General features: G+C 36.7%; 4 protein-coding genes and 1 non-coding gene across 7 annotated transcripts; 1 reads left to right on the top strand and 4 right to left on the bottom strand.

Annotated features, from left to right (window-relative positions):
* Window positions 1-2,737: 2,737 nt before the first annotated feature.
* Window positions 2,738-5,119, bottom strand: LOC103857564. Its single transcript, XM_009134771.3, has 9 exons — window positions 4,630-5,119; window positions 4,403-4,554; window positions 4,229-4,324; window positions 4,101-4,163; window positions 3,951-4,019; window positions 3,768-3,870; window positions 3,624-3,689; window positions 3,201-3,289; window positions 2,738-3,097 (listed from the first exon to the last, which is right to left on the bottom strand). The coding sequence occupies exons 1-9, from the start codon at window positions 4,976-4,978 to the stop codon at window positions 2,954-2,956; spliced, it is 1,131 nt and encodes a 376-aa protein (XP_009133019.1). The 5' UTR covers window positions 4,979-5,119; the 3' UTR covers window positions 2,738-2,953.
* A 1,471-nt stretch (window positions 5,120-6,590) lies between these two features.
* On the bottom strand, window positions 6,591-9,079 carry LOC103857562 (protein HAIKU1). Of its 2 annotated transcripts, XM_009134769.3 has the most exons (2): window positions 7,198-9,079; window positions 6,591-7,131 (listed from the first exon to the last, which is right to left on the bottom strand). In XM_009134769.3, the coding sequence occupies exons 1-2, from the start codon at window positions 8,264-8,266 to the stop codon at window positions 6,953-6,955; spliced, it is 1,248 nt and encodes a 415-aa protein (XP_009133017.1). In that variant the 5' UTR covers window positions 8,267-9,079; the 3' UTR covers window positions 6,591-6,952. The 2 variants fall into 2 exon arrangements, with proteins under 2 accessions (XP_009133017.1, XP_009133015.1); XM_009134767.3 differs by having other exon boundaries at window positions 6,591-9,071.
* A 786-nt stretch (window positions 9,080-9,865) lies between these two features.
* Window positions 9,866-9,950, bottom strand: TRNAM-CAU. Its single transcript is given in 2 exon segments — window positions 9,866-9,901; window positions 9,913-9,950. It is a non-coding gene; the product is annotated as a tRNA-Met (tRNA).
* Window positions 9,951-10,749: 799 nt separating this feature from the next.
* LOC103857561 (novel plant SNARE 11) lies at window positions 10,750-13,270 on the bottom strand. The gene is made up of 10 exons (XM_009134766.3): window positions 12,795-13,270; window positions 12,613-12,705; window positions 12,441-12,534; window positions 12,328-12,365; window positions 12,107-12,201; window positions 11,950-12,029; window positions 11,784-11,840; window positions 11,593-11,685; window positions 11,420-11,494; window positions 10,750-11,201 (listed from the first exon to the last, which is right to left on the bottom strand). The coding sequence occupies exons 1-10, from the start codon at window positions 12,866-12,868 to the stop codon at window positions 11,112-11,114; spliced, it is 789 nt and encodes a 262-aa protein (XP_009133014.1). The 5' UTR covers window positions 12,869-13,270; the 3' UTR covers window positions 10,750-11,111.
* Window positions 13,271-13,716: 446 nt separating this feature from the next.
* LOC103857560 (protein NARROW LEAF 1) lies at window positions 13,717-17,306 on the top strand. Of its 2 annotated transcripts, none has more exons than XM_009134764.3 (6): window positions 13,717-13,946; window positions 14,912-15,452; window positions 15,534-15,677; window positions 15,758-15,998; window positions 16,193-16,693; window positions 16,770-17,306. In XM_009134764.3, exons 2-6 carry the CDS (start codon window positions 14,952-14,954, stop codon window positions 17,117-17,119), a joined length of 1,737 nt encoding a protein of 578 aa, XP_009133012.1. In that variant the 5' UTR covers window positions 13,717-13,946; window positions 14,912-14,951; the 3' UTR covers window positions 17,120-17,306. The 2 variants fall into 2 exon arrangements, with proteins under 2 accessions (XP_009133012.1, XP_009133013.1); XM_009134765.3 differs by having other exon boundaries at window positions 13,747-13,946; window positions 14,944-15,452.
* Window positions 17,307-17,646: the final 340 nt, after the last annotated feature.

Below are 17,646 nucleotides of genomic sequence, written 5' to 3'. Positions count from 1 at the left end.
TACACCTCTATACCGAAATACCCGAAAATCCGAAATACCCGACCCGAACCCGAACGGGTACCCGAACGCCCACCCTAACTATATACCTTCCTAAATAATAGTAAAATTAGTAATTAAAACTAAATTACGAATGGCAAAAGCAATAGTTTATACGAAGAAACAATAATTTAAGAACAACGGATTATACGGAAAGGGGTAGACTGACAGCAACGGCGGACAACGTGTGACGGCTTCTTGTGCTAATTTCGCGATGGAGCCATTTTTAATAATAAATCAAGAAGCCGTCATTAATAATTTATTAGCATTGTTTAGTTATCAATTCTACTCTACCCAAACTTATTAAAAATGATCATCTAATATTATAATTATATGATTCCACCAATCGCCATTCTAATACAAGAGTTAATTAATTGCATGGACTTTGGAGCTAATTTATTTAGATCATATATAACGTCAAATATTTTAATTTTCGTGTTATAATTGAACTGTCTGTTAGTGTTTTTGTTGGTCTTTGCGACAGACAACATGCTTAATATACATGCCGATCATTAATTCGCATTATGTTATTGTTAAAATATGTCGTATACAGATGGCTATCGAACTTTTTAAGCAAATGTGATCTGACCAAATGTTTGTTTTTGCTTTGTAAGTGTTTTGGATTATTTATAAATTGTGAAATTTGAGATTACGCCCAAGTGTGTCATGTAAAATCTTATCAATAAGCGATATGATTTCTATATAGAGATTTTGATCTGATCTGATGATTAAGAAATTTAGAATAAGACCGTAAATGTGAAGAGTTCTTTAGTTTAATAAACCCCACAGACGCAAGCATCTTATTATGCTAACATTTTTGGAATCTTTTTCTCCTCATAGATAACAAACTAAAGATATTGTAAATATAAAATGATGTGCTTTTTAAAAAAAATCAAACAAACAACTATAAGTTTATAACGAGTTATTCTTGTTATTATTGTTCTTTGGTGTAACTATGCTAGTTGATACAAGAATTACTATTTTAGAGTTTTTGCAAATTTTTCAGCTATGTATATATATAATTAATTTAGGATTTTTTTTTAATGTCAACATAATTTTACTGAGAAACTATGGGTCTGATTGGTAATTGGTGTAACTTTAAAACTTTTGCTCTAAAAAAAAATCTGTAAACTTTTTGCTGTGGCTTTAGATTTTATTGCTGTAAAATTTTCTGGAAAGCACTAAAAATTTGCTTGGGATATTTGGCTCTGCAAAGCATTTGTACAGATGTAGGTTATTTCAATAACTGTGGTTTAAAAAAAAAATTTAAAGCTCGATTACTCTGAATTTGGTGCTATAGAAATAAATTGAGTTGTGGACAGCACCTAAAACAACTATCAATCAGTCTCTATGTAATTTTATTTTTCCATAAAGAATAACCTTCTTTTTGTTCGAGTTGGTGTTCGGAATAATTTAGTTTAAATAATGATCTGAACGTTAGAGAAATAAAAAAAAGGAAATCTGAAATAATATTATTTTTCTTAACAGCTAGCTACCAGTATAATAATACGGTTTGCTCCTCCACAAGATGCCTACCCACTACCGCCTTCTTTTGTCGTTTTATGAAAATTAATTAAGATTTGAGTGTGTTAAGAAGACATTAGCTCAGTTGACAAAAAAAAGTGACATGATTCCAGCAGTTGAAGTCATTATTTAGTTTATCCTCTTCCCTTCCATCCGTAGTTTGGACCAATCCTTTTTTTTTTGTTTCTCGAGAAAGGGCTAATTAGTTTGGACCAATCTTCGGATACCAAATTATTGATTAATTACAACGGATTCATATTTTACCTCCGTACTTCTCTTTTTTTTGGAAAAAAATTCTTTTGCTAAAGTTATTCGAACAATATTTACCTAGAAATTAATCAAATCATATTCAAGAAAAGGAAAATAATTGTATATATGAATTACTCACGTAAGGCATCAACGCTCTAAAGGAACAAGAAAATTTCGTGGTTTCGTTAGTGTTAAGCTCAAGTTTGGAGCCCAGCTTAAGAACAAGAGTAAGCACGTAGGTAGGCGTAGGCGCCGTTATCAGTGTTGAGCAGGATTTCATTTCATACCTAAATCCAGTTTATTTAAAACTTATCTAGAACGGAGTAGGTTTCACATTATCCGTGATTCAATCGATCAACACCCAATCATTTCATGTATCTTATAAACTACATTGAATTGGAGGTGGTGAACTCCAAAACAATTAATACCAAGTCAAAGCAAATACTGAACGAATCGAACAATGGTTGTGATAGTTAGATGCTGCATATATACAAGAGATAAGTCAAATGGTTGATCTCGGTATGAAGCTATAAAAAAATAACTCAGATTCAAAATGAACAATATACTGCTATTTGATAAACACACACATATACATTACTGATATTTGATAAACACACTACATTGTACGCTCAACTAGCTTGTTTCAAGCACATCAGACCGATTGATCATTCTTGTACATCTTTACTTCATTATATATACTAAAATTTTATTCATAAATTTTCGTACTTCATTTTCCTAATTTCCTACAACCAATTATAAAATATATGTTGTGGATTTTAACATCCACAATTTAGTCTCCAAATCAAAAGTTTGAAACTGAAATTATTAAAACTCTTTCAAGTGCTCGAATTATTGTTCTGTTCTTCAGTCTCACATCTGGTTTCTTGCTTTTTCTATTCAAACGAACATATATATGGGCCAAAGAGAGTAAAAGAGACTTAAGTTTATTGTTCTTGAACCTCATAAATACAAACTTATGTAGTATACCATATAAGTTTCCTACTGTATATTGCAACATCTGTCTAAATTTTATGGAATAGGTCCTACCTAATTTCTCTAATTACTATACGACCCCATACCAAAAAAATACACACACATCCACCCACCCGCACCAATTAAAATCTATAGATAATTTAAAAGCTGCTCACTGGTCTCCACTCTCCGATCTAATCCGTTCAATTCTCTGACGTAATCTTCTACGGTGATCGTGAATTTTCCACAGTCCATTCCCTAATATTACCGCCGAGTATATCCCATGCGTCATCATCGGTGCTAAAATATTATCCGTCTGGAAATGAAAATAATTAAGAATGAGGCAGGTAATATTTTTAAATTGATCAAAGCGTTGAGTTTTGGTATTATTGCATACTAAACCAAACCGGAGATTGTACCTGAACCCATTCAATACCGAGGTAGAGGGCTAATAGTCCTTCAAGGAGAGGAGAGTAAATCTTCTTCATCTGTCTCTTCTCGTACCAAGCTGTGCACAAAGCAATGCCAAAAGAAAGATGTCAAAAACCAGCTGTTCAAATAGTATGAAAACCAAACCCTATTTTCTCCTGTACCAAACCAGTTTACATTTTCTTGTTCCCCAAGCTATCTTTCCAAACCTTTTTTTTTTTAAGTGGTTTCTATATTTCCTAGGATGAGGTCCAAATCATTTTAAACTAGCTCTCGTTAGGGGAGAGCAATATCAATCCTTAGATCCCTATTTGATAATCCAAAATATTTAGCCATTAGACCAACACTTCGTTGATTTAAACCCTATCTCAGAAACAATATGATCAGAAGAAGAAAGGAGAAGTAGCTAGTACCTGACAAAAGCTTCTTAAAATCATCGCGGCGTGATCTTAGGACCGGGGCAACAATGTATATCGGGTCTGAAAGTGAAAACGAGAGTGAGAAGGGACAGAGAGTCAACTAAGAAACTAGAAGATTAAGAGATCAAATACTAAAACCTTTTGGAGAAGCAGCAAGAAAGTAGAGAGAGCCTGTGAGTGTTGCGGTGATCACAGCTGCAAATGCTTGAGCAAATGGTACAAACGGAGGAAATACGCCGGTCTAGAGGTTAACAACAACATAATATTAAAATCCAAGAAAAACTATATATGCATGTAGCAAAAAATGTGAGTTAGTTTTACCAGAGCTGCCATGCCTCTAGAATCTGTCATCAGTTGTGTTCCTCTCAAGAATATATCGGACAGAGCACCCTGTGAGAATTAGAGATTTGATCAGCCATAACTCAATCAAAGTTGCTAATCAATGATTCTAGGTGTTCAATGAGACCATACCTGTACAGCAACACGGTAAAAGAGCTCTTCTCCTACGGAACTGGCCACGACAATAAGTATAAACTGAAAACACATAACCATAAATTAAAACCTCAAAAACCAAGAAACAAAAACCTCAATATTTTTACCTGCCATGGAGACATTCCGAAGAAAAAGCTTCTTAGCTCCTCATCTTCCACATCTCTAATAGCCCTTGCGTGCGGAGAAAGTTTCACAACTTCATCCTGAAATCAAACATAAATTCTTTAAAAAACCAATTCAAACAAAAACTAGAATAATAATAAGAGGTTAGTAATGCTCACATCGAGTATGAAGAGAAGAGCCATGATAGGTGGTGTTGCATAGCCAAGTCCGGAGAGAAGTGCATCAAGAGAAGGATCAAACCCACCAGATGAGTCAATCCCAGTCACTGAACATATGAACCTTCCTGCTACAGCCATTGCTCCATATATTCCTAATCATCCAAACACACACATTTAATATTTTGATCCAAACCGAATGAATAAATACTATGTGTAAATCAACCCACCGATCCCGTAAGTAAGTCTAACAACGGCGCCGATCTTGTCCCAAATCGGGAAATCAACAGTGGTGGAGTTAGCAAAGCCACGATCAAGTGTAGTGACCTCCATGGCAGGACCGGCGAACTGTCCTCCTCCTCCTACGCCGCCGTCTGTTTTCTCTATCCCTTCACTGCTTCGTCCAGCGAAAGTTTTAACGCTTCGTGACGTTTCACCACCATTTAATCTCATTCTCAAGCTCCTTCTTCTCTCTAAGAAGTCATTAATACTAGTCGAGGAGGAGGAGGAAGACGAAGAGCATAAGCCTGTCCGAGAAAACGAGGCTGAGTTCGTGTAAGAGAGCAACGGAAGCTCCATTGTTGCTTCGTCGAGGTACTCCGAGACTAATAAACTCAATTGTGATCTCCGGCCGGTGAAGTCTCTCTGTACATCGTCTTATTCATTTGTCTCTTTCACTTCTTCTTCTGTGCATGTTCCTTTGCTTGTTTGTGTCTTTGAATTTGTACAGGATCTGAAGCTGGAGAGATAAGGTTTTGTTTGGTCCGTTGGATTTTAATCGAACGGTTAGGAGGATAGGTAATGTTGATGAAGCGTATATGCGCAACCATTGAGTTTTTGACACGTAGAGATAAACGGGATCAGAATCTGTTCCCAACGGAGGTAACTGTCTTGTCTTGTCTTAAATTATTAAGTTAAATTAATAAAATGTATTTACAATGACTTGTGTTATTGTATTATTTGTAATTTTTTTATTAATCTCGAAATATCCCGAACATAGAGTTTTAATTATTATTATTTTTTCGTTTATTTTTTTTTGTTGATCGAAACTCATTTAGCTTCTAACAAAAATATATTTACTTTTAGTGAAATTAATAAACATTGAATATGTTGACAAAAAATATAAAATTGAACATTTCTAACCAAATAACAAAACAAAATCATTACAAGGAAAAGTGAGACACAATGACCTGAAAAAATCTTAAAATTGGTTCGTTAACTGAATTACCATCGCCTCATTCAAATCAACCTCATATAAAGCCCATTAACAAAACCTCAAGCCCAATTTATTTTCATCAGACGATCGTTAAACCCTGGTCTCGTCATCGCCAAGGAAACACACCAGTCTCAATGGCAAAAACTTGGGAGCGAGATGATGTTGTTTGTGTAATTGATATGTCTTGGGTTCTGTTGAGTGTTCAGGAATACCTGGTGTTATACGTGCTTCCAGACTCTTATGTTGATCCAGAGTACAAAGACTACGGAGGTAAAGTTCATCGACACTTGCAGTATTAGCCATGGAATTTTTATTTTACAAACTTGAGAACTTGTGTTTATGTAATTTCTTCAAAAAAATTGGAGACTATAGACGAATGTTTCATTCGGCTTTGACCAGTACCGGCCCTTGGACACTTGTTCTGCGTCTTTCAAAAAATCTTTTCTCTGATGCTTTGTTCATGTGTAAAATGATCTTTTTCAGCTGGTTATTTTGTAATTAGCTGATCTAGTCTTTTGGTGAATGTTGTTGCTAAATGCAGGTGAGTTGTTTTTGAACGGAGAAGTAATTCCACGTACCCCAGTCTGGACTCCAGAGAGACAGAGGAGGATTGTGAGGTTCATGACTCCAATACTGAGGTACAATGACCGAACCAGAAATGTCCGGGGGAGAGAGAGCATGCATTAGCTTCCAATTCTCTTGAGTCTGCCCAAGCAGCTTCTTTCCCTTTGAACTTTGATCGTATTGGCATTTTCTTTCTATGTTATTTGCTCCACTCTCTCTGTACGAATAATGTAAATTTGTGATCATGGTAGGATGATGTTTTAGGTGCGTGAAGCCTTAATTAATCGTTAGCAGTTATCGAATTTATTATATTAGTATTGATCATTCTTTGTTTTGTCGCAAATTAATTATAATTATATTCTTTTTTTTGATCAAATTAATTATAATTATATTCATCATGAATTTTTAAAGTAAAAAAATACACGGATACATGCTTTAGAAACACCAAAGAATCATATAAATTGACAGAGTTTTGTTTCTAGTTTGTGTACAAATTCCCACAATACAGCATATTCTGTGAAAAACAAAAGAAAAGTAATGATCGTCATCATCCTATGATTCCCAAGTAAAGCTTTTACCTATAAGAACCCCCACTACAGAGGAAAAACGTATAAAAAGCACTTTTTTTATTTGCATTTCACACGTCTATGCGGCTGCGTCTATTCTACTCTAGACTCTCAAGATTAAGCTTCTTTCATAGTACAGACTAGCCTAGGCAGACTTGATACAAAAAAAAAAAAACATGATGAGATTTACGGATAGAGAAGCACAACCTAGTAATCACCCCAACTTGGACTTGGGACTGGGAATAATCCTGGAGATAAAGGGAACACGAGCCCTGGAGATGGAGGTGGCTGAGGCAGACCTGGACCATCCCCAGGTCCACTACTTCCTGATTGAGCTAGTTGTGAGAACGAGAAGTTTGGGGTGAGTGGTTGAGGATACTGAACTCCTGGTGACAGCAATGGGTTAGGTGATCTAGGAGATAACATATTCGGGTAGGTAGGAGATGGCATACCAAACTGAGATGTAGGTGACTGTAGTGATCCGAAGCCGTTATTCTGAAGAGAATGAAAACCATTATACATCTGATTGAAACTTGGAGAGGGTAGAGTGGATGTCACAGGTACAGGACCATTGAACTGAGGAGGAGGAAGATTAGGAACTAGCCCTGGTGGTGGTGGATACTGGCTAGGTTGCAGTGGCCCTTGCATATTCATTTGAGGTTGCGATCCATGCATCATATATGGGTCTGGCTGTGTCTGAGGCTGAGCTGGCATATATTGCTGAGGTTGAGAATGAGGCTGAGCTGGCATATAAGGCCCGTTTTCATGACATGGCATATATGGCTGAGGTTGAGATTGAGGCTGAGCTGGCATATAAGGCCCATGTTCGTGACCTGGCATATATTGCCGAGGCTGAAACTGAGCCTGAGCCGGCATATAAGGCCGATTTTCGTGACCTGGCATATATGGTTGATGTTGAGACTGAGGCTGAGGCTGAGCTAGCATATATGGAGGTTGTTCATGAGCCGGCATATAAGGCCCATGTTCATGACCTGGCGGCTGCATATGGTTACCACTAGAACCAGCATCTCCAAGTGGACTTTGAAGATAACGCATATAGCCTGAGAGGGGAGATTCAGTTGTATTAGACCAAAACTGGTCCCCTTGGCCCATCATTGGTTGTTGTTGTTGTTGTTGTGTGACTTGTGGCATATGCCATTGGGGTGGAGGCGGTCCCATTAAGCTGTGAGGATGATGATGATGTAGAGGAGCCCCAGGCTGGTTGATTTGCATTAAGGGTGGTGGTCTAATTCTCTGCAACCGGGTATTCTGAGGCTTTGGTGAGTTGTTCTGAGGAGGCCCAGGGAGGCTTTCTCGTGATGGAGAGCCAGTAAGTTGCTGAACAATACTTCTAAAGTCGCTCCTGTTTATGTTATAAACCTGAGGCTGCGCTTGAGGCCTCGCAGCCTCAGCGGCTAAGTTAGCATGAGCAGCGACACTGGGTTGGGTGAGGGGACTCTTTCTGATGTTCTTCCCAATCTTATTCACACCTAAGTGATCATTCTGTCGAGGCCTATCCATCTTCACTAAATTTTTTTTTAAAAAACACTCACTACAAATCCAGAAAACATCCAACAGTATCCAATAACAAACCTTTAGCAGCTAATCCTCTTCCTCTATCTATTGATTACCCAATCCCAACAAAAGAGTCCAGAGCCTAATTGTCAATCAAATCTTTAAGTTGTAAGAATGAGAATCAAGATGAACACTAATTCTGTCAAAGAAGAAGAAGAAAAAGAAGAAGTGAGATGAACTTTTAGACTCGGTTCGCTGTATTTATTTTTAATTCGTGTTCTGACAGACAGGAGTAGTGATGTGGAGATGGCGTCACACTTGTCTCCAACGAACATTTCCCGGATTGTTTTTGATGACGTCACTGATTGGTGTATGTAATAGGAAGGGAAACAACTGTACACATTTTTAAAGTAGAAAGGTTTGTTTTTCTATGCAAATGGAGCATTCTCCTCATCTAAGAAAAGATTATATTCCTTTTGTAATTTTTTTAAATCCATTCCAATTCAAGAAGGAAATATAAGATGGTATCTTTATTTTCAAAAAAAAATATTCTTTTGTCATTGAAATTTATCTATACTATTATTTCCTATTATTTCTGAAGTGATTTTTCGCATTCGAGCTCTACGTTAAAAATTAGAATGATTAATAACGTATTATACCCTTAATGAAAAAAAACATAAATTAGTCCAAATATAAAAAAAGAATTTGAAGTTTATTTAATTAGATAAGTGACTAAAATTGATAATAATAAAAAATATCCAAATCTAAATAATATTTTAAAATTGAAAGATAATTTTATATATGTAATGTTTTTATCCAAAAATATCTTTTAATAAAAAGTTAAGCTCTCATGTTAAAAGTTAGAGTGGTTAATGTATTTTATACCCTTAATAAATAAAATATACAAATTAGTCTAAATATAAAAACAAATTTAAAACTTATTTGATTAGATAAGTGACTAAAATAAACAATAATAAAAATTATCCAAATATAAAAATATATTCTAAAATAAAAAAATATTCCTATATATATTATGTTGTTATCCAAAACTTTATTTTCATATAAAAATTATAAAATAGAAAACACATAACTAAATATTAATGAAGTAAAATTTTAATTTTATATAACTGAAATGAAAATATCGAGTGATTTAAAATTATTTCGCAAATAATAGTATAGGGATAGTCTACAAGAAATTTTTCCAAAACAATATACCTAAGAATATTCAAATGAAAACATAAATAATAATTGGTTAAAACGAAAACATAAATAATAATTTATCATTATAGTCTTTGAATTAGTAAAAATATGTTAATAAATAATTACAAAATGTTTATGCCCCATTCGCAGAGAAACACCTAGTTTGTAGTATATGACTTACAGATTTTTTATGCAAAATCGATGTATTATACCCGAACAGAAACGTACTTACAAATTTGTTAGAATAGAACCGAAGATATCATGCAAATAAGAACTAAAGTCCAAAATACCCAATCTAAATCTACCATGTACCTAGAAAACAGAACACCAGTGGAGATTAACGTTTTTTATTTGACCAGTTAAACAGAAAAAAAAATTGAAGGCATGTCCGGAAAACGACGAAAATGGGGTGAGAGAGGCTCGAACTCTCGACCTCAGGATTACTCAGTAGCTATGAGACCTACGCGCTAGCCAACTGCGCCACCACCCCAATTGTTGAGTATTACATCAACAAATTTATGTTCATAATTCATCAACGTGTTGGAGATGGTAATCTCACCTGTATATCTTTTTGGCATAGTTTTTCTCTCTGTTACTGCTAAAGTAACATGGTCTTGGACTAAAAGAAAAAATCTATGGTATTGAACCTGAAGAAGAAGCTATTTTTGTGGTATTGAAACTGAGGAAGAAGCTAAACGTTACAATTAGCGTTGTAACACATATGTATTATGTTCAGTGTGAGTTTATGTGCTAAAACGTCTATATACTTTTGGCCATGGATGAGAACAAAGAAGATTCAAGAGGCATCAGTGACCTCATGATCCATCACGTAAAGGACCGAGAAAGGCACTCAAAGATAGGGAGAGGTGTTGCAATCTTTGGAGGTTTGATCGCGCCTAATTATGAACATGAAGCTCAACTGCAGTTTGCTTGCTCTTTGAGAGAGGTATTCCTACAATTTCTACGGTGATAATCACTAGAGTTTTCGACATTGTTCAGATCGCTGTAGAGTGCCATGGCACATAATATATAAATGTAGTATTTGGAATGGAAATCTCCTATTAATCCGTCATACTCTTTCTTATGTTTCCGATGAACACAAACAAGAGAGCAGCAGCTTGCGGAATCATAGTGTCTTGATCCTTAACGGTTGTCCCATTAGTAAAAGAATTATTTTGATATCTTTGATTTCGTGACTCTTCGAAGTAACCAAAGACATTTTTTCCAGCGACAAACGATGGGAGTCATCTAGTTGTACAAGTTTATCGAATATGCTATAAGCCTATAACTGAGTTTTAACTTTCAACATAAACCAGTGAAAACAGAGGAAGTAAATTATTACCAGAACACAAAACATAGACCACGTTTTTAAAAAAAATAGACACATGAGATATAACACAAAAAGTGTCATTGGTATACAAAGCACATGAACAACAAATTGATGGTTTTTGAATCTGGGATTGTAAAGAAAATGAATTTGATTCATGTGACTTCTCAAATGCGCAGAAGCCAATAGCCATGGGAATAAATACTGATTAATTTTTTCAAGTGAGGCGGGTTCATCTACAGCAACATGGACTTAGGGGGAAGGACCAAGAAGCGTGCACAACAAACCAGTATTTTGAATGCATGAAATGAGAAATCTTTGTTTTCAGTAATGGTTCCAGAGTAAACGTCTGTTCATGGCTGGTGGTGCTAGGCCAGGTATGTCACGGATGTCTTTGTTGTTTGGGTTCACAATCTATCCAAAAAGACAAGAAGATGTTACAAGTACGATAATGCGAAAACAATAACTGCGAAAATAGCTTATGGAAGGAAAGATAGCAAAGATGAGCGTAGAAGAGATATTATATTAACAATCATAGAGGAGACAAATTTACAGGAGAAAACTGAAGAAAGAACAATGCAAGTATATACATACATTTATATTATTTGAATAAGAAAGGAGTTGAGAGGTACCTTGACGATGATGATTGCTATGACACCAATGACAATAAGGAAAAGAAATGCCATAATACATTTGTCTGTGGCCACCTGAGAGAAGAGAACCAAGTCAGTAAAAGGGACAAGTGGGAGCTGCAGAGAAATAGGAAGTGTATAAAGAATACATAAGAGAGATTTTGGGAACTGACCTGCCTACCAATTTCCTTGACCAGCTTGGAGGCCTTCTTGAGTGAGAAATGGATAGAATCGAGTTCATTGACAACTCTACTCATTTGATCGGTCTGAACAATGAAAAGGTAAACTACCCTTAGGTCTCATAAAAAAAGAATGAGATTCAGAACAGAAGCAGCGATAGCGATGGTGTGGCATAAAGACAAACCTGAGCCTTGAGAGCTGCTGAAGTATCTGTTCCCACATTTATAGTCTCCAGAACAATCTGTTGTCAAAGCCACATAAAAAAAAATGAAATGAGAGTTTGGTTTTATGAAAATGACAGAAGTTATCAGATGATGACATAGCTCCAGATAATATGTAAGAGTAGTAACCTTTTTGCCCCTTTCAATGGCTTGATCAGTATCATCCATCATGGAGTTTCCTTTATTCATTAGTTCTTGATTGGACATGTCTGAAAGAGATTAAGTTGCTAGTAAATACTCTTACGTAATGTATATTCATATAACAAAGGACCATAAAAAGACTTACTTGAAGCAAGTAAGACATTCTCTTCCATGTGGTCTTCAGCAGGTCCATCGAAAAGATCTACTCGCTTATTATTACTTGCTAGATTGGATGAGTATCTGTACAATCATCCTCATCATCAGAAACATGATAACAAGCAACAACTCCAGCAAAAAAAAAATGGAACTATAAACATAATCTAAAACATCAAAAAAAAGAAAAGAATAAGCGTAAGTGTCACGTACTTCTTCTTGAGAGCAACATATGAGTTTAGTTCTTTAACCTGCACAAACACACAACATCACCTGAGATTAGAAAACACTCTTGAAACTATTGAACAGACTCGAAACTGGTCAACCATGGATTGTCGTCTGTCGTTGAGCATTCGGTTAGTGTTCGCATCATTTCCACTTTCCAAGCTTTTGACTTCCCTATCAAAATCTTTAATAAGGCTGCAATTCAAAAGAACAAGGCATCATCATCATCATCAAATCATCAAAAACAGATATAAATACGAAATGGGTTGTGACCTCTTGCAGTCACGCATTTTGTCAGTGAGTTCTTCGAGCTGCCTACTCTGCCTATTAGCATCTTTGATCTTCTCCAGCTTCTGGAATCCATTTCTGGTGGTGCCAACAAAGACACAAACTTTACGGACAATAACAAGAAATGAACAAATGGGAAAGATCTAAAAAAAGAGAGAAAATCTCACGACAAAGCACGGAAGATGTCATTGATTTGTCCTTCGAGCTCAGCCAGCTCTTCGCTAACCGCCGATACATCCATCTCTCTCCTTCCTTCAGATCCACCTAACAATGTCGACCACGAATCGACCCACAGATCCGGAATGCGAAACACCAGACAATCCAAATCGAATCAACGAGCACAACAACCGAACGAGACGCGCTAATCGTAATATCCAATCCGTGGGATGTTTTTTTGATCTTTGTGTTCAGATCTACGACCAATGTGGATGTCTGAAAATCGATAACGAAGAGACAGGAATCAAAATATCACGAGCACCAACTCTTTTCCTTACAAAGCAGATTTCTTCTTCTTTTTTTTTTTAACTATTTCCTCCTCTCCGACATTTTGTTTTTCTTCTGGGGACGAGAAAGAGATTTGAAAAATTGCGATTACAGATAATAATCAGTGGGACCCGCCACGACATCGTTTTATCAGTAGAGAAACTCATTTTACCCTGGGACGTCGGATTCGTCACCTCTCCACATCCAACGGCTAGTTCTCTTGCAGTGTAGCTTTTCTTGTTTTTTTTTTTTGTAGCTTATTCCATCATTTTGACTTTAATAACAAGATAAATCTGCCTAAACTAAAACAAAATCAAATGTTAATTAACTGTTTTGTTGTTCTAATGGAAATGGATTCATTTGTCCCAATTTTAATGACATTAGTGATACAGCAATAAGTCAATAACACTAGCAAAAAGCCAAAAACTATTACACCAAATGTCATAGTCCTTTACAATTCCTTAGATTCTGCTTACTAATACTTGTACAAGGACAACCCTGAAGTTTTAAGAGTTATAGATAGTTTAATAAATCTGGAGTTATATGTCAATGTAAATTATTTTTTAAAAAATTTAGGGGATATATATAGATCAAAAGCTAAAAGAGCATTGTAGAATAATTTTCGAATCATCAAGAAAGCAGTATATGAAAAGCAACAACCACCATCAACAGTTACAAAGAAATTATTATGCAGCAGCCATTGCTATCATCTCTCCCCGTCCTCGTCTTCATCCATCTCTCTCTCCACTAAATGCAGCTACCTCTTTCTCTTATCCCTCTTTAGCTCCCATTTTCTCATGAACTTCTCGTTGCTTCTCCCACCAATCGTCTTGTCGGTGAGTTTCGCGCCTTCCCTGAATCATAGTTTTATGTATGGTTTGGATTCTTTTTTCAGGACTTTGTTGTTTATGCATGATGTAGATTCTAGGTTCAATCAGGTTTGAAGGTGATGATTATTACTTTGCGTTTATGTTCTTTCGGATTATAATTTTGAAATTCAAAGATGTTTCTACAGGTTTACACAACTTCTAGGGTTCATGAAACGTAATATGGGTTTGGAATATTTTTTCTGTTTATTGTTGTGATTAATCTGCATAATATGGCAATTTTGATTATATTATTATAAACAATCTAAAGTGAAAGTGAAAGAAACATCTATTCGGATATCTTTGAAATGACCACGCTGACTTACTCAAAGATGATTGATGAATCTATGGATTGGACTAACTTCAAAACAAACCTAGAACAGTTCACCCAAGCTTAGGAGTAGTTTTCATGACTTTTACCTTCAGTTAGTAATACACTTCTTCTTTGCTTAAATGTTTGTATCGATTTTTTGACACGACTACAAAGTTATTTATCTTTCTATATAAATCATAACGAGTTGATAGTAGCGGATCTAGACTAGTTTTCATGACTTTCAGTTATATTTCTTGGCATTCTTGCCTGTTAAATATGCGTGCTGTGCTGACTTTCTTGCTAAAAGGCATGGTCTAATCTGGACACATGTCTGTGAAACATCAATTTTTCCTTTTAATTTTTTTTAGAGGTTATATATATATATATATATAAGTATAAATCCTCTAGTTATGACTTTTTTTAATTAAAGTTCTTATAAATTTCAGATCAGGGAACTAGTACGAGGTTATTTATCTCATAACCAGTCGATAATAAGGAATCCAGTTGAAATCATTTAAGGACTTAGCCTGACTTTAGTTTGTATGAAGTTTAGTAAAAATATTATATTAAAAATTCAAGTATCATAAGCATTGATGGAATTTGTTTTTTTTTTTTGTTACAGAGCTGAAACAGTACAGTGGTGTTTTCTTTCAGTAACAGCTATGACTTTGGGAGGTTGGGGTCAGAGACTCATCCAACCAGCATCTTCTGAATCCGAAGACTCTGCTTTGGACTTAGAGAGGAACGATCACTGTAATCACATGAGTTTCCCATCATCTTCAAGCCCTTCTCCTCTCCACCCATTCACACTCAACATCCAGCACGCAGAGAGCAATGCCCCTTACTTCTCCTGGCCTACTCTCACCCGCCTCAACGACGCCGTACAAGACCGAGCTAACTACTTTGGTAATCTCCAGAAAGAGGTTTTGCCTGAAATTGTTGGGAGGTTGCCTTCAGGACAACAAGCCACCACCTTGCTTGAGCTCATGACCATAAGAGCGTTTCACAGTAAGATCCTGAGACGGTTTAGCCTCGGTACAGCTGTTGGGTTTCGGATCACCCGCGGTGTGTTAACGAATACTCCAGCGATTCTTGTCTTTGTTGCTAGGAAAGTTAATAGGCAATGGCTGAATCCAATGCAGTGCCTTCCTTCTGCTCTTGAGGTTGAGTTATCTTCAACACACAGCCTTTCATAAGTTTGATCAGAACATTATATGATAAGTAATGTGTTTGTGTCTTAATAGGGTCCTGGAGGGGTATGGTGTGATGTAGATGTTGTGGAGTTTCAATATTACGGTGCACCTGCTGCTACACCAAAGGAACAGGTTTATAATGAACTTGTAGATGGCTTGAGAGGAAGTGATCCCTGCATTGGCTCTGGTTCTCAGGTACACTTTTTTCTTTATTTCTCTCCTTCTCCTGCAAACTGTTAGCTTAAAGTCTCAGTTGTGTGTTCTTTGTTGTGAAGGTTGCAAGCCAAGAAACGTATGGAACCTTGGGGGCTATTGTTAAAAGCAAAACCGGTAACCAGCAGGTTGGTTTCCTTACTAACCGACATGTCGCAGTTGATTTGGACTATCCAAGCCAGAAAATGTTTCACCCTTTACCTCCAAGCCTTGGACCGGGCGTCTACCTCGGTGCAGTTGAGAGAGCTACATCTTTCATCACAGATGACCAGTGGTACGGCATATTTGCTGGTACCAATCCAGGTACAATGTCATTGCATATCTCTTTGTATCGTTCTGTTCAGGAACTGTTAAATTTGGGTTTATCATGGACTTCTAACTTAAAACCAATCGATCATAAGTGAATTGACCCTAACCTTTTATATATTACTTAAAATTTCTTTAAATTTCCGATCTGGAACACTTTATTTCCTCTGACTCTTTATATTCCAATGCAGAAACATTTGTGAGAGCAGATGGTGCATTCATTCCATTTGCAGAAGATTTTGACACGAGCAATGTAACGACGGTGATAAAGGGCATAGGTGAGATAGGCAACGTCCAAGCCATAGACTTGCAATCCCCTATTGATAGTCTTATTGGGAAACAAGTTGTGAAAGTTGGAAGAAGCTCTGGATACACCACTGGAACCGTAATGGCTTATGCATTGGAATACAACGACGAGAAAGGGATATGCTTCCTCACGGACTTTCTGGTCATCGGTGAAAACCAGCAAACGTTTGACCTTGAAGGTGACAGTGGAAGCCTTATACTGTTAACGAGTCCGAACTGTCAGAAGCCACGACCGGTTGGGATCATTTGGGGAGGGACAGCCAACCGAGGAAGGCTGAAACTTATAGCTGGTCGAGAACCTGAGAACTGGACAAGTGGAGTTGATCTTGGTCGGCTTTTGGATCTCTTGGAGCTTGATCTCATCGCATCTAACCATGAGCTTGAAGGTTTTAAACTCTTCTTCTCAGCTATTCTCAGATAGTTTTTTCATTTATTCTAAGTGGCTTTGTGTACTTGCCGCAGCTTCTGGAGAACAGAGAAACACTTCTCTTACAGCTCTTGATTCAACCGTCAGCCAGTCATCCCCGCCCGACCCGGTTCCATCAGGAGACAAACAAGATGAAAATTTTGAGCCGTTTATCCCGCCTGAGTTTCATATAGAAGAAGCTATCAAACCAACACCTGAAGTTGAGGAGCATCTCTTCATTGCGCCTTTGTTGTTTAACGAGTCCACTTCCTCTGGTAGTAAAGGGCAAGAGAAACACGAAGTTAATGATCTTGTCGCTTTGAAGAACAGCTCCGATGAAGAGGATAGCGTATCGTTGCATCTAGGTGAGCCGAAACTAAAGAAACCAAAGTTTTTTATTAGCTGATGCCGAGCAACGTGGAATAGTACTCTGAGGAGTAAGCCAAATTATTATGTTGTAACTGTGCATATGTAGTATTATTATTATTCATTGTGGACGGTAATAACATTTCCTAGACACGTATCAAGATTGTAGCAAGATTGCATAAGCTTATGTTTTATGAAATTCAAAGGTAATACCATTACCCAACCCAGAGATATAAAAGCATATACAACATCGTCATTGCTTCTTTTGGCTTCTTGTAGTGAGGATCAAAGTGGAACAGATTACAATGCATAAGGATGTGTATGTGAGCTTCTCTTGTCCCCAAGCGAATGGCTACTACATCCATAACCGTGCCTTCTTAATAAAGTTTGGATTTTTATGATCAGAATGTACAAATATTCATGTTGGTATAGGGTATCCACAAGATTACGTAGCAAAGACATAAGAAACGCACCGTTTTGAAACTCTCTCTGCAGACGACAAGAAAGACGATTCTGCTTCCTCCGGAACGGCGTCGAGTGTGCGCGCGTTAGAGCGTCGCTTGAGTG

The sequence above is a fragment of the Brassica rapa genome, chromosome A03 (assembly GCF_000309985.2).
Source record: "Brassica rapa cultivar Chiifu-401-42 chromosome A03, CAAS_Brap_v3.01, whole genome shotgun sequence".
NCBI classification, from domain to species: Eukaryota; Viridiplantae; Streptophyta; class Magnoliopsida; order Brassicales; family Brassicaceae; genus Brassica; species Brassica rapa.
The sequence above is the reverse complement of the archived record's forward strand: the minus strand, read 5'-3'. Positions and strand labels throughout refer to the sequence as shown.

What these genes read in the sequence shown, in the direction of transcription:
- LOC103857564 (XM_009134771.3), bottom strand. Translation starts at nt 4,978, where the DNA reads ATGGAGCTTCCGTTGCTCTCTTACACGAACTCAGCCTCGTTTTCTCGG. An exon ending in TCGGAATGTCTCCATGGCAG is followed by an intron (nt 4,164 to 4,228) that starts GTAAAAATATTG and finishes ATGTGTTTTCAG; the next exon opens with TTTATACTTATTGTCGTGGC. An exon ending in TCTTGCTGCTTCTCCAAAAG is followed by an intron (nt 3,690 to 3,767) that starts GTTTTAGTATTT and finishes TTTCACTTTCAG; the next exon opens with ACCCGATATACATTGTTGCC.
- LOC103857560 (XM_009134764.3), top strand. Translation starts at nt 14,952, where the DNA reads ATGACTTTGGGAGGTTGGGGTCAGAGACTCATCCAACCAGCATCTTCT. An exon ending in GCATTGGCTCTGGTTCTCAG is followed by an intron (nt 15,678 to 15,757) that starts GTACACTTTTTT and finishes TTTGTTGTGAAG; the next exon opens with GTTGCAAGCCAAGAAACGTA. An exon ending in ATCTAACCATGAGCTTGAAG is followed by an intron (nt 16,694 to 16,769) that starts GTTTTAAACTCT and finishes TACTTGCCGCAG; the next exon opens with CTTCTGGAGAACAGAGAAAC.
- LOC103857561 (XM_009134766.3), bottom strand. Translation starts at nt 12,868, where the DNA reads ATGGATGTATCGGCGGTTAGCGAAGAGCTGGCTGAGCTCGAAGGACAA. An exon ending in TCAAGGAAATTGGTAGGCAG is followed by an intron (nt 11,495 to 11,592) that starts GTCAGTTCCCAA and finishes CTCTTCTCTCAG; the next exon opens with GTGGCCACAGACAAATGTAT. An exon ending in TAGCAATCATCATCGTCAAG is followed by an intron (nt 11,202 to 11,419) that starts GTACCTCTCAAC and finishes CTTTTTGGATAG; the next exon opens with ATTGTGAACCCAAACAACAA.
- LOC103857562 (XM_009134767.3), bottom strand. Translation starts at nt 8,266, where the DNA reads ATGGATAGGCCTCGACAGAATGATCACTTAGGTGTGAATAAGATTGGG.